A 15049-nucleotide genomic window follows, 5' to 3' on the forward strand; every position below is an offset into this window, starting at 1 on the left:
GCACTAAATCAGCTGGTAGTACTGTGTTAGTAACACAGGTAAATTGTTAGTAAACTAGTTTTGTGTTATCTTAAATCTAGATAGTAAGGTAAGTCAAACTTTAAAAGCATTTTCTTTCAAGGCAGCAGCCAATTTAGATTAAAATAGAAAAACAAGACATACTCTCTTGCCATTGCTGTTTTCCTGTCAGCATGTTTTGTACTTCTGAAACATTTCAACCAACATGGAATATGAGTAACTACCAGCACAGTTATAGATTCATTAGATAGCCCAGCTTGATGTTGAAGGCAGGATAAAGATCTCAGAGATAAATGCCCCATCACTATAAATAAAAGGCCTCACTGGGTTTTGCTAATAAAAAAGAAAACAAATTACCATGCCAGATTTGTCAGATTCAAATAGAATAACTCCTGGATGGAATAAAATTCTTTCTGCTGTAAACAGCGTTAGGGAGCTGCATGTGGGGGGAAACACACAGACATCTGTTTATAATGTGCATATTTTTAGAAGAGTTTCATGCTCAGCCCTTTTCACAGGTCCTTTTCAAAGCATGTTTTATTTAGAATCAACATGTCATGTTTGCAATGCAGAGATTTTTTTTAATCAGATCCCACAAAATAGGATAGCTGATGGCTTGGCAGCAATGTAGGACACCTTGGAGTTTTTCTATCATCAAACATGCCAGAATCCTATGTATTCTTTCTTGCTACAAAAGATGCCTGGTGTCCAGCTGTCTGCCTGCTAGACTGGAGGATAACACCTTCACTAAATCAAGGCACATCAAATCTTGAAGTCTATTGAGTTTCAAGATAGACAGCAAATCAAGAGGGAGGCATCACAACAGGCCTCAGCAGAGATGGGGCTAAACCTGAAGTTCATAATTTCTTGTGAGGGACCCCAGCCACTACTGCAGGGGGCCAGATTACAGTGAGGACAAGTGCTTTAATCCTAAAGGAGGCAGCAGAGGATAGTGTATTCAAAGACTTTGTATCTTGTAATGAAAGAATGACCCTTCAAAAGCACCTTAAAAAACATACTAAAATCTCTTTTCCCTGTTGCAGGAAAACATCCCTCCTTAAGTTGGTGCTGTCTCAGCATGCATATATAAAAAACATTTCAATCCTGTACTGTTTGTCTGTAACATAAGCTAGATTTATAGAATGCAGTGAAGTCACAGCATATATATGCTAAGGCCATATATTAAGTAATGCCTATAGCATATGTATATTAAAATATGCATTATTTTAGTATCACTATTGATACAAACTAAAATGTAGTCAACACATTAGCCCAGATTTTATTGAAATGACTTGTCTACATATGATATGTGATTATGAAGCACCATAATGTGGCTGTCTGGATACTCACTACTGTCTTCTTTATACAGTCAATAAATATATTGTCATAATCCATATATGAATTACAAAGAGACCACAAAAATACATTAGAAATATAAACAGTCTCTTACCTTCCCTGTCTGGTGTAAGCTTTTGTTTAAGAAGGTGATTGCAAATGGCACTCAAGCAGATATAGCACTGATGACCCATTGTGTTCCAGTTCATGGTGTTCAGGACATTAATTGCCTCATGTATCTCATCATAACGAATGTACTGGTGGATGATTTCCACAAGGCCCAGTTGTCCTCTTGTGATCACACCTTTAACAGGAAATATTAAAACCAAAGACAATGGGTTTATACTTTGATACAAAGTACGTAAAACAGTAGCTGACTACTTTTCAGCACAGTTAAAAATAATTGCCATTGTTTAAAATTAAGTTGATGGGTTTCAGTATTAAATTTTTACACAAGGTAGCTCCTTCATATCTTGGTATATTTAGGCTGAGTGTGCTTTGGACAGCAGAGAAAAATCAGCAGTGAACTTCACACATGAAGGTTGAGTGATTGTAGCCAAAACTCACTGGTGACAACGTCATGTAATGAAGTTCGTTTTAGACACGGTAGGAAAAGTTTATTCACGGTTTATCACTATTGTATGGTAGGTAATAAATTAATAAATAATAATAAATAATAAATGAATGTTCACAATTTTCTCCTTTCTGTAGGGAAACACTACTGAAGAACACTAAAAACCAGCATTTGTGTCACACAAACTGTGTGACAAGTGTACCTGTGTATGCAAGTGTACAGCAGGTCCAACTTCAAAGCAACTGTTACTCAAATAATCTCCATACTGCAACGGCTCTGGAACCTACCTCTAGCTTGGTAATATGGTAATATTCTCTAAGTGAAGCATTTTTACTGTGAGGGATTATCATGGAAGTTACCAACACCTAGAGACCTTTGAATTATGGCTCTACATGAAACCAAGAACAAGTTTGCCATAAGAATGCTTCTTGACTTGTAGGTCTCAGCTTCTGAGAAGAAAAGGTGTCTGAAATGCTGCAGAAAGTAATGTTATTTATTGTCTCTGACTAGCCAGATGATCATATAACACAGGCCACACATGGCATTTTAGCAAGTCTTGCTCACTCTGGTAGAGTATTCTTTATCAGTACTCCTCCAAATATTAGAGACCAGAATAAGTTTACTTTTTCTCTCTCTTTAAATGAAAGCATAATGTACTTATTTTCATGTTAATTACTGGCATTGAGTACCACGTTTGGCATTATCCAAGATCTAGGCTGACATCGATGACAAGAAGCTGCAGTACTTTTGGAAATGAGTTTGGCATTGGACACCGAAGATATCTGCCATTAATGTTTGACGGTATATTTAATATGAATCTTTTCCTGAAATAAATCTGGATAGACATCACAATGGAGAATTCGGAGAACTTGTCCAAAATCATAATATAGCTGGAAGATAAAAACATATTTGCTTATTCTCACTGACATCGTTTCTTAACAGACTTCTGTGGGAAACCATTCCAAGCCATGTGTTAATTATGGATTTTATTTCAGTCCTGAATGCCTGTCTGGGTCTTGCTGTCATGGGCCCTTATATTTTCTGTATAACTTACATTTGCATTATTTCTTTAATAGCAGAGACCCAAAAACTGCAGAGGCTGTGAAGAAGGGCTCGTTAATCAACACAGTTACCTTGGGAGTGTGGCAAACTAAGCAGAAGAGATGTAAAGCTGAAAACTAGGATGAAATAGAGAACAACATATTTTTGCACAGTGGACTAGAAAGAGGGAGGGAGGGAAGGACGGAGAGAGCTTTGCCTTCTTCCTAGAAGAGATTTTACAGTAATTATACAGAATGAATTTTAAAATGTGATAACTTTCAGCTGTAGAGGTCAACATCTTCCCATTTGGATGCTTGACTTCTCCTGGGTGGTGCGCTTCCAGGCAACCTGCTTGGGAAAAAGAGGTGACAGCCAACTCACTGCCTAATTGATTTAGGAACAGTGCCCAGGGAGACAGTCCAATTAAGTTTACAAGCTGGCAATTAGCAGGAAAGGCCTCTAAATCCCTGTACTGAGAGCCTGCTTGCCTTGGTAAGAACATAAATGTGCTAAAGATAGCAAGGGGAAAGCTGTGCTTTCTGGAAAGCTGTTGTGAGAAAACCCTCACAAGGGAGGACTGAAGAAAAGCAAGGTAGAGGTGGGTAGAGTGCCTCCAGCTCGACTCCATCCCAGCCGAAATCAGGACTCAGATAATTTAGAGGGTTTGTTTTTTTTTCAAATGGCCAACATGCACAAAAACATCAAATAGCTGCTATAATTAGTGTTCTGGGGTGCTCTGCAACTGTTAAACCTGTCATTGAACTTAATGCAGCTAATTATCTCAAAATAAATGATAACCTGCAAAGAGAGTTTTTATTAGTTTTTTTGGATAACAGCAATAATCCGGATCAGCTCTTTTAAAACTACACAACTAGAAGTCCATCCAACATTTTTTTGTTGCAAACATCTTATTATATTAATTTACCTTTTTGCAGTGGTATGCTTGGTTAAGTTTTATTAATTCAGTCTTTCAAATTTTTAGGTCTGTGGTATTTTTAGTGAGGTTATCCCACACAAAAGCACATGTGTGTCTCATTAAGTAAAGAAATAAAGTAGATTTCTAAATCTTACTGTCAACTAGGTTGCTGTTTTAGGGTTTTCTTGGGGTTTGTTTGTTTTTCTTTAAAAAAGGCTTGTTTCTAATCTCAATAGCTTTATACAAAAGAATCATTAAAAATACCCATGAAGATCCAGAGAGGCAATCTTGTTTTCTTGGACAATAGGCAAAATGCTGAAATTTTCCAGGATGGCTGTCTGCCCTGCTGAAACACTGGCTTGGGAGTCAGAAGGTTTAAGAATGATTGTTTTTTTTAGCCCTCACAGTGGATTTACACCACTATAACTTGCCTGACTTGAATGACATGAATACAGTTCTCACTGATGAGCCACTGCAGGGCTTTTATTCTTAGTTCAGCCACTGACTCACTGTGTAACTCTTGGAAAGCACTTTAGCTTTCCTTTTCTGCTTCTTGTTATCCTGTAAGAGGAAGATAGTTGTGAGTTTACTCTTTCAGAATCTCCTTACACCTAAAATGAGAAGTGCTATATACATTCTAAAATTAGTATTACTAATTCTTTTATTCACAACTCCTTGCAAATTAGTTGAGAGAACAAACTTCTCTGAAGGTTATGAAGGACTTTCTTCTTCTGTGAAAAGTGTTCAAGGAAAGAAAAGGTGCAACTTCACGTACTGAAGCCAGAAAAAAACAGAGTACTGGGACAAATATACATCATACACGCAAAAAAATAATTTGGGAAAGAAATAGCATTACTATTCTATTATTAAATATGGATTATTTTACCTTGTTAAGGCTATTGCTACAGGATGAATACAATTCCTAAAGTTATATACTACAGATTAAAAGAATTTTCTGTACGATAAATTGTTATGCTCTATTAGAGTAATGGGGAACATGATGGGATGCTGACCTGACAACAGATTGGAGTCCTATCCTGTCCATCCCCATATGAAAAGGTATTAAGTCATTGTGAAACAGACAAAGAACTCCTTGGTTCATATCTTCAGATGTTATTGGAACAATTTGCTTTAAAGGCTATGGTCCCATATATCTAAAATTAGCGTGTTTCAAACTACAAAAACCTTGTGGGGTACAGATGTTTGCTTGAGGGCTCAAGGTTCACCATACGTGCTTAGGAACTTACCAAGTTTAAAGTGAAGTACTCCCAAGGGTCCTTTGTCAAATCTAACCAACAAAAGATCATGAATATCAGTGCTGTCAGGGCTGACACACGGAACTGGAGGTGCAGCCCACTGGACCTGGATGAGGCTGCTAGGCACCTCGAAGTGTTTACTGCATTGCAAAGTTGCCTCAGGTGAATAGTCTTGTGCCAGGAGCTGAATTTTAACTGGGGACAGTGCTGTGTCAAAAAGTTGCAGCTCCCCTTGAGAGCTGCCGACCACGAATACGGCCCCGGCAGGGTGGTAGGTCATCACAGCAGGCAGCAGTTCTGCCTGGGCTAACAGAGTTACTTGGTTGTAGGCTTCATACAGAATTATTGAGGAGTCTTCACAGCCCAGGACTAGTTTGTCTTCTGTAACATCCCTGCAGCAGCTGATGGCCCTGGATCGCAGCGGTATCCTGGTGATGGCTGCACACTGGATTTTGTTCCTGAGGCACTTGTAGACGCAGCTGTCGGCCATGGGCTCCTTGGTGTCCGACACCGAGTGCTCCACTGTGTGCACCTGGTAGGGCTGGTGAGTGCTGAAGCTGGCATGGAGGGGATCCCATTCCGTACGCACAAAACTCAGAACCTGAAAAAAAAAAATATCCAAGAGGTTTTGGTAGTCATTTCTAGTAATTTATTCTTACTTTGATGATTTAAAAATAGGCGACTGCAAACACACTTCCTTGTGGGTCAGTAAGTAAAACAAATATGCATTCTTTAGAGTCTACTGTTTTAACTTCTAAAAGGTTTACTCCTTTCATTTAAAAAACCCCTGCAATATAGTTTGAGCTGCATTTGTTTGTCCAGACCTGTATAATAGGTTAGCAGAATAGAAGATAAAAGAGGGGATGGTCTTAAAAATATTAGTAAGAGTAAAAACAAGCAGAATATCAGAATAACTGATTATTCACAAGTGGGGTGGGGGAGAAATCTCAAAATTACTGAAAAATCTATAATAGATTACTCTGAGCATCATGTATAGAGGATTCATTTGCTCTGGGCCATGGTAACAGAAAATACTACACTGTAGTGGTAGAAACAATGGCATGTTTAAACAACATCTACTGTATATTGCCAAATGAGTAGGTGGTAGATGTTCTTTGGTGCCACATAGCTTTAGATGCAGAATAGATTAATTTGTGATAGCAGAAAAGGGGGGATCATTATGGGGTACTTGAAAGTTGAATGAACTGGAAGAAGAACACAAGACAGCATGTGATAAAAAGACAGCAGCTGGCAAAGAGCAAGAATCTGTAGTGTGGAAACATGGGAAGTACCATAGAGTGGGGGACACAACAGTGGAGACAGTGAAGATCCATGTCCTATGATATCTGGGTTTGAGCAAGAGGTGGTGTAGAGGATACGAGCAGGGAAACCGTGGGAGAAAAACCAGCTGTAAATAAGATGCAAATGAGCTTATGAAAAGCTATTTCTCTGAAAGAGTGAGAAAACCCATGTCTCTAGCATAATGAGAGTAGTGCAAGTCAGTCAGAAACTTGCTGGTGTTTGTTCATGCAGAAATAAAGAGTGAAAGGAAAATGTCAGACTGAGCCGAACCCCGCCCTCAGGTATACCCACAGCAATCTTCACACCATAAATTAAAGTTGCTGACCTGCCACAACTTTTGGAAGCCCCTTAAGTTCAGGTGGTATGAAAGCACCTTTTAACACAGAAAGAGGTAAAAAATGTGATTAAAAGACAGAGAGAGGATGAGGAAGGAAAGCTGGAAATTTCAGTCGAAAACAGAAATGCACACATAATATTAGAGCAATTTAAATTTGTTTTCCACAGATCACAAGAGCAACTGAACACATAATTTAGCCTTTCATCCTGCAAAAGAGAATAAAAAATTCAGATCTTTTGGCATACCACCCATTACTTCAGAAGCAACTGATAAGTTTATAAACAAGCTATTTGGGATGTTGATCGGGCTGATTAGGATGTTTTGTTCTGACACTTTACTTATTTTGTCGGCAAAAAGGTTTCTCACTCAAAAGAAAGAAAAAAAGGATTATTGCAGTTCTCTGGTTGGAAACCAGCTGACAGTTAGTACAAAAGTCTTTGCTACTTCAGGATGAGTAGCATGCAGAGAACCACTTAATGCAAAAGCACCTAGTACAGAAGCCAGTGCACCAACCTGTGAAAACCTCACCAACCAATCTCAACAGAGTAGTGATCAATGAAAATATATATCAAAGAGGAAATAAAAGATTACATTATTTATATAGTCTGAAAAACATTTTCTCACCTCAGTCATTCCCTCACCAATGACTTGGTCTCTTCAACTAGGCATTTTATGCCCACAGAATGTTGCAGTGGCTGCCGTGCAGATGTTAGAGCTGCTGAAGTGTGTTTATAAGGGTGTTAAATTGCACAGCAAGGAAACTCCTAAAAGAGGTTATTGTGGGCAAAGGATTACTGTGACCACAGAGTTCTCTAACCCCAAATAAAGGCAAAGTGAAGTGGTATTGTTTGTTCTGCAGTTTTTCCTAAGAGTATGTACAGAGACCCAGGGAGCTCCCTTTCAAACGTGTGAAACAGAAGTCTTGCCCAAGCAAGTCTTCAAAGCTTCCATAACTTCAGTGAAATGAGCCTTGAGGGCCTCTGGGACTCAGATTTCTGTCTTCCTGTGGCAGCTTTCAATGCACTGCATTATTTAGCTACATATTTTGACCCCAAACCAGTGTTTTTCTCTGGACATCTCCTCACAAGCTACAAGAAAGTCATGAAGATCCACACCATAATCAAGCCTATGAGAGATGAAAGCCTGAAACCACTATTCAATTCTGAAGATAGGCTAGCCTTGAAGGTTAAGACAATAGAGAAGAAAATATGTGAAACATGGATTTCACAACTCCATAGGAGTGACTGGTGAAAAAAAGCAATGGAAACAGTCACAAAAAAATTAACGTTGCCATATGATTGTTTGAGAGTCAGCAAGTAAACTGCACCCAATCCACAATTTTGTTCTGCCTTCTTAGAGCAAAAGTAGGACAAAATGATGACCACTACTTTGAATTCAAAAGAAAGTAAAATCTTGCATTTTGGAAAGCTAATTGAATGAGTCTTGAGATGAGAAACTTCCTAGTTTCACATAATTTTGAGAACAAATCCTTGAAACGAAGTCTAGGGTAGGGCTGGTTGATGTATATAACACAATTCTAAACCAGGAAAAAGTTCCTGCAAGCAGAGAAAGACTATTTGTTGCCTTTCAGAACATAAGTTTTGGCATAATGTTTAAACACATAAGGCTTAAAGGAAACTTTCCTAGACACTACTGCTCATATTCTGGCTGAAAACAAGAGAAACATTTCTCCTTAGATTGGATCTCATGCATCAGTGGCCTCATGTGCCTCTTGCAGGAAGAGCATCAAGCTGAGAGACCTCTTTGTTCTGGCTTCCAGTTTTACTGAATGTAACTGCCACTTGGCATTCTGAAGGAGAAAAAAATGGATGTTCCCTTTCATCTCAGAGGGAAGATTTGAGTTTCTCTGTCAGAAATTACTTTTTATTATTCATTCTTCATGCCGCTAACTGGAAAAGTAAAGCAGAGAGACATACAGCTACAGAGACATGTTAATGAGGCTAAAATAATGCGTTTGAAAGATAAGAAGTCTAATAATCAAAACTTTTCTTCTTCCCCAAGAAGATGGTATTCTGCCAGCTCTTCTTGTATCTGGTAAGTAGCCACTTGCTAGTAAATGTAGCGCACATAGTGCTTTAGCAGTCCATTTAAAGGAATCCAGTGGGATTCCTTCCTGGTAAGCAGCAGTTCTCTGGAACTTCATTGAAAGAGTTAACAAATCATTTGCTTAGGGAATGGGGAAGCAAAAGCTGGAGGAGTTTCCTCAGAATTGGGTAGGACAACTGTCAGATATTTGGAGGAGAGGACATGGCAGTGGATCTGAAACACTGAGCTATAAGATCACATGGCAGGGTGTATAGTTCTTTCCATAAATCTTGGCCTAAGCACTTACCCTTGGATTTCTAGGAAAGATTTCTGGAAGTACTCTGCATGAAGTAAAACCAATTACTTTGTGGAAAATAAATACATAAATAATTAAAAAATTTAAAAGTCCCTTTTAGTTTTGTGACGTGAATGCTACAAAAATACAGCACATGCATTTAAATATTGTCCACATAATTTACACTTATTTCCCTTAATAATGTGGCAGACATGCACCACTACTGCACATTTATATTGTCTTCCCCTTGCAGTACTGGCCTGAGCTCTGCATCTGCTCATCAGCAGGATGAGGGATGCTACAATGCCAGGCTCTCAAATCCTAGAGTCAGGAATCATAAGAATCCAATCTCTTAATCTTTATAAACAAGGGACCCGAACTACGCTAGTTAAAACACTTTCTTTCATTTTACGTTTGAAAAAAAATAATAGCACTAACTTCTGCGGGCAGTATCATTCTTCTCAGTGCAAATCTTTGCATAGAATACTGGGAAAGGATAAAGTCCACATATCAAAACAAGTGAGAGTTTTAACCAGTAGTTCTTAAGCAGAAAATTGGCTTACCAGGTAGATGAAAAAAGAAAACAAAAGAAACAGAGAAATAAGCTTGCTGTGACTGAATTGTGTGTCTTTCAGATGAGAAAAAATGTTTGATTTATTTTATGGATGTTAAAGAAGTGCTTATTTAATTTCACACAGTGAGGTTCCAAATAACAACAAACATTCTAATTAGAAATGTAAAGTGGGAAGTGTAGTGCACACTGTAGTAAAATAGTTCTAAATACAGCACTGTGAAGATGAAAGAAAAAAACCCACCCTATTTCAAAACCTTTCTAAAATAAAAATGCAAGGCTCCTACTCTAGGTTACTATTTTGGCTGCATTGTGTCTACAGTCCTACATGCAATCTTATTATTTAGATCTCCAGCCAACACTTATTCTTATTTTCTTTCAAAATTTATCATAATCATCATCTTTATCCCGTATTATTCACTGAACTTCTAACCCAGTGTGACATGGAGGATTTGACATTCTTTGCTGTATGTGTATGAGAGGCATTTCAGTCATTCAGTCACACACGGTGGGTGTTTTTCAGAGTGCTATAGTAACTGTAAGACAGGGCACAAAAAAAAATCTGCTGTGTTTATTTCACAAATCTGAGGTGCCATGTGGATGCAATAATTTAAATATCTTCTCTTGGGAGAAAGAAAAATAACATTCTCTCTCAAGGAGGCTAATTTTTCCACAAGATTGAAGTATAATTTCAGTCATTCACACTAGCACTAAATGGAGTGAAAATAAACATGGCAAAGACAAATGCAAAGTACTACAGTAACTGAGCCCTGGCATCAGCACCTCCTGTTAATTTTTGTTTGCAGAATAAAGTTCATGTTGATTTTAACAGGACTTTCTCTCAAAGTATGTAATCCAAAGACGATTTCACATCAGATCCTTTTTATTCATAGCAAATTGTTTGAAATAATTTCTGGAAGATTCCTCTTCTGGTTTTGAAAACAAAACACCAGTGTTATCTCCACAGGGAGACAATTTAAATAACATCCTTGATGACCGATACTTTAACATAGAAAAAACCAAACCAAGCACCAAATAATTAAATAAATAAATTAGAGAATGGGTGAGTTTACTGGAGGAAACCAATGCACACGAGAAAGCAGACAAAGGTGCAACAGACAAATACTCCTGGAGCAACGTGGATGCATATATTCAAATGTACATCACACACCAAAGCAAAGACAATGCTAAAGAGGAAAGCACTTTTATTTCTTCAAGGGACAATTCTTCACCCAATCTTAAAGCATTCAACACAGTAAACACTGATCTCAGAAAAAAAATTCAGTAAAATAAGTTGAGATTTGCAAGGAAAAAGTTCTTTCTGTTTCTAGAGGAATAGTGCTTACCTATAGCCTTAAATTCAGTAAATGCTAAAACATAAAGCCACGTAGTAAAATTCAAATCAAATTTAGAGTGTATTTAAAAAGTAAAATGTATTTCTTTCATTAAGTTAAACAGCTGCTGAAGTACACAATACCCCAAATACTCCATGGGCAATGTGAATCATCCCAGCACAGAACGTGTAGTTACAGGAGATGATCGTGACAAGGGGTTGTCTCATCTCAGAGCTATTCTTGTCCTCATCTAATACACACTCTCCTGGGGAGCAGCCAATAATACTCAGAAAATTCTTCCAGGCAGGAAGTAGTATCAAGTAAGTGCCCCTACTTACCTTTGCTCTGCCCAACACGTGAGTGTCAATAGCTGGCAGGTCATTCTGTGGTTTCCAAAGGTCAGCACTGAGGTGATGGGTAGGTAGCACCCATTCATTTCCTGGGGCTTGGTTTCACAAACCCAGTATGCCAAACAGCTCTTTATGGTCTTGATATTCAGCGATTTCTGGTTTTCTCTTAATTCTAGATAATAATGCTTCTTTTTCCAACTGATACTATTATTTTCAAGTAAAATCGTGATATTACTTGATTGCACTTCTTTATGATAAATGCTCTAAACTGAATGAGCTCATGCTTCTTATTCTTCTACTGTTGACCAATAATCATTTACTGGGAGAAAATTCATATAACTGGTCAAATATGATAAATATGGATTTACTTTCATGCATAACAATGGCACACCCTGTTTTTATTTACCTGAAGAATACTACAAATGGTAAGGGAGTAGAGATAAAGAGAGGAAAATAAGCATGCTTACAGAACCACTGTATTTCTGTGGTGTCTGACCTGGAGAGCAACCATTTAGAGCTCTCTAGAAAAGCTAACTATGTTTTTGCTCATGTTTAAGCTATCAAGTGACTCTCAGAACTTAAGGGTGTTAAGTTAATGTCCCCCTCCAAGACTCTGTAGGGGAAAAATATACCTCAGTTTAATGTAGGTTGGGGGTTGACATTACTTCTAGAACTCCTGGGTTGTGGCATTCTCTCATCCATGCACAGGAAGTTAACTCCTGCCCATAAGGAATACTAGAGAAATAAAGTTCATAGGTTATAGGCTACGCGTATAGGCAGAGTGTCTTGAGCCTTACTGAACATTCCAAGTACGTGGAACAACCTAAATGACAACCAGCAAGACAGTTTATTATTCATATATGACTAAGTTTTCCATAGCCCTGGCACAGTGCTTGTATTTTATTGATAAATACAGGAAAAGAAATTTCATCTGAAGATCTTAGAATTGAAACAGACAAGTACAGACAAAGAATCAAAAAATGGAAAGCAACTGAAGTCAAATTTAGCAGTTCTGCTCTTAAAAAGAGTTTTCTTATATTGCTATTACAATACGGGCCAAATTAAAATGATTATGAGGCCTAAAGCCTCAGTGAATGTTAATTATCTTTACTGTGTAAACCACCAGTGATGTGCTCAGGACTATACCAGAGTCTAAACCAGAACAGGAAAAACTAGGCGTACAAAGAGATGCTGCGGAAAGCTGTGATTTTGGAAATCTTCCTATAACATAAAAATTGAAACACAGAAAGCTTTGAATTGACAGGGTGGTTTCTGTGAATTTCTTAGAAGAAAAGAGTCTCCAAACAACATCTCAGAAAACAGAGATTGCAAACTGCTATGTTTGCATTAGGGAGCTTTCTGGAAGACTGCAAAAAGAAAAAAAAAAAGGCATGGGAATGTTGCTGTCTGAACCTGGACATACGGAAGTCATGGCAAGGAATAACGTCTGAAATGTTAGTAGGATGAAGTTTCATAATATCAAACTGGCACAGAGACTAGGCTGGGAAAGCTCACAAAGAACAGCCACGTGTTTTAGCTCCCAGAGTAATTTTTCTATGTGATCTGGCATAGCTGCAGGGGGAATGGAGAACTGCAGGTGTAGATCAGGCAGAGGAGAGAGATGAGTCAAAGATGACCGCAAGTGGAGAGAGGTCAATTGAAAAGAAGTAAAGAAGCCAGAGCTGGAGGTAATTTAAACTTCAATTCTACAGTGACTAATGACAGAAATAGGAAAGAAAAGCTGTCTCAACTACCTTTTCTCTTTGGTTTTCAATATATATAGAAAGCCCCAAGGGAAAAAAAAATCTCACTCAAATATTAGTTATCAAAGTAATAGTTCCAAGACATTAAAACATTTACATCTTCCCTAATTAAAGAGAACAGGATGCTGTTTGTAAGAGTGGCTTATTTTAAAGTGTTACTTAGGGTTTTTCCCTATAGGGAAATAGTCTCTAATAGCTAATCCAGAACATCTATTCCACAGCTGATCCTCAAGTCTGTGCTCTTCCCCTAGAGTCAATGCCTTTTTAGTCCATATTAGAAGTTTACAAGACAAACTGAAAATAAAATTCCAAATACAGGAGCATCTCTACAAGATGTTAGTCCAAAAAAACTTTAATGTTTTAAATTCAGGCTCCAGTTCTCTCAGAGTATGCCCAGATGGCCCTGTTTTTATTTTTCTACCTAACAAAACAAACTGGATTCAAAGATTCTTGAATAGATGAAATAAAAATTAAATAGATGAAATGGAAACATCTACCTAAAAAGGTAAGCTAAGCAGGTGTCAGGAAGAGGGTCAGCTTGTAGCTTTGTCCTAACTTGCATCTTACATTCCCACCTGTAGATGGGGAGTTTCAACTTTTTCTTTTAGAAAAAATCAGTCCCTGATTTGATCAATACTCATATCAACAATTTAAACATCATCTGGGCATAGACAGAATTTTATAACAAAACATTTGAAACAGATGTAAAAAGCCTATCAGTTAACACTGCAGACAACGTAAAATAATTGCATCGGACACGCATACAACAGTTACAGTTCCTAACGCAGTTTTCTAGTGGAACTCTGACACTTTTATTTTCAGTTTTAGCAACACCAAAGCTACTCCGTGATAAAGACATAACTTCCTTGCTACATTTCTCAGGTTTCCAGTTTTAATGTGAAAATAGTAAACTTACTAAAGAAGATGCTTTTTTTATTAAATAACAAACCTTTGTTTTTAAGATTAGCATGGTTGATCTTCCTTTCTTATGTTTTGATTGTATCTGTTCTTTATATCTAGCTGAATATGCATTTAAGTTGAATAGTTCCTTCTTTAGCAAATCTGAAAAAAATCATGCAACAGAGAGTTCAGCACTTTACCTCCAATTTGCCATGTGCACAGCCTAATAGCAATAGGTTGGCTCTGTCCCTCTCACAGGAAATAGGAGACCAAGGCCATGCTCCATCACTAGTTGCTGACCACCAGCAAATGACCATATCTTGCATACAGTTTATTGCCAGGTGACGTTTCATCCTTCTACCTTCTGGTCCAAGTATATCGATATAAGAAATCTGATGGAAGAAAAAAATGTAGGAAATGTTTGAGGTGATAAAACAGCACAGTAGGAGCAAATGGGAGCATTTACTTTGGGTGTGTGAAAAAGAATGTATATATCCACACAGAGTACTGCGTACATATATCTTCATATAGGCTGTCTGTAAACGTGAAAAATATCTCCTCAGACAGAAAAAGACATGCTCACCCTTTTATCTGTGGGGAGGGGATTGGGATGGAAAGGAATATGAGTTAAGAAGGAATTTACTGCAATGACTCCAATCAATACCAAAATGTACAGTCATGGTTGCTTGACAGCATCGACCTCCACACAGGATTTAAGCTTAGCCATATTAAATGACAAGTTCTGCAAAGCTGACCATGGAGCTAAGGCTAGTGTTTAAGACATAATCAAATATTAAATATATTCTACAGCATTTGAGCAAACATATATCTTGCTTTTTCCTCCCTAAATTAAGGAATCCAAACACAAACATCTGCTTTGCAAAAGAATATATACTTTTCTGCATAATGTGGATGAGCTACAGCATCATGCGTAAAGTTTATGCAGCTCTTGAGAATTGTGCCTCTTCCTCAGGAAGGATTTGTGGAATTTATTATTCAAACTCTGTTATT

At 37.7% G+C, this 15049-nt stretch overlaps 1 protein-coding gene across 5 annotated transcripts in view; it reads right to left on the reverse strand.

Annotated features, from left to right (window-relative positions):
- Window positions 1–15049, reverse strand: part of WDPCP (WD repeat containing planar cell polarity effector) — a 146004-nt gene that overhangs the window by 67349 nt on the left and 63606 nt on the right. For all 5 annotated transcript variants that reach the window (XM_050316654.1, XM_050316656.1, XM_050316655.1 and 2 more), the window contains 3 exons: window positions 14239–14430; window positions 5132–5741; window positions 1469–1657 (listed from right to left, as the gene is read on the reverse strand). In XM_050316654.1, the coding sequence (XP_050172611.1) occupies window positions 1469–1657; window positions 5132–5741; window positions 14239–14430 (991 nt within the window). The remainder of the gene's footprint in view (window positions 1–1468; window positions 1658–5131; window positions 5742–14238; window positions 14431–15049) is intronic.

Source organism: Myiozetetes cayanensis, unplaced genomic scaffold (genome assembly GCF_022539395.1).
Source record: "Myiozetetes cayanensis isolate MyiCay16 unplaced genomic scaffold, myiCay2020 scf2-11, whole genome shotgun sequence".
Taxonomy (NCBI): domain Eukaryota; kingdom Metazoa; phylum Chordata; class Aves; order Passeriformes; family Tyrannidae; genus Myiozetetes; species Myiozetetes cayanensis.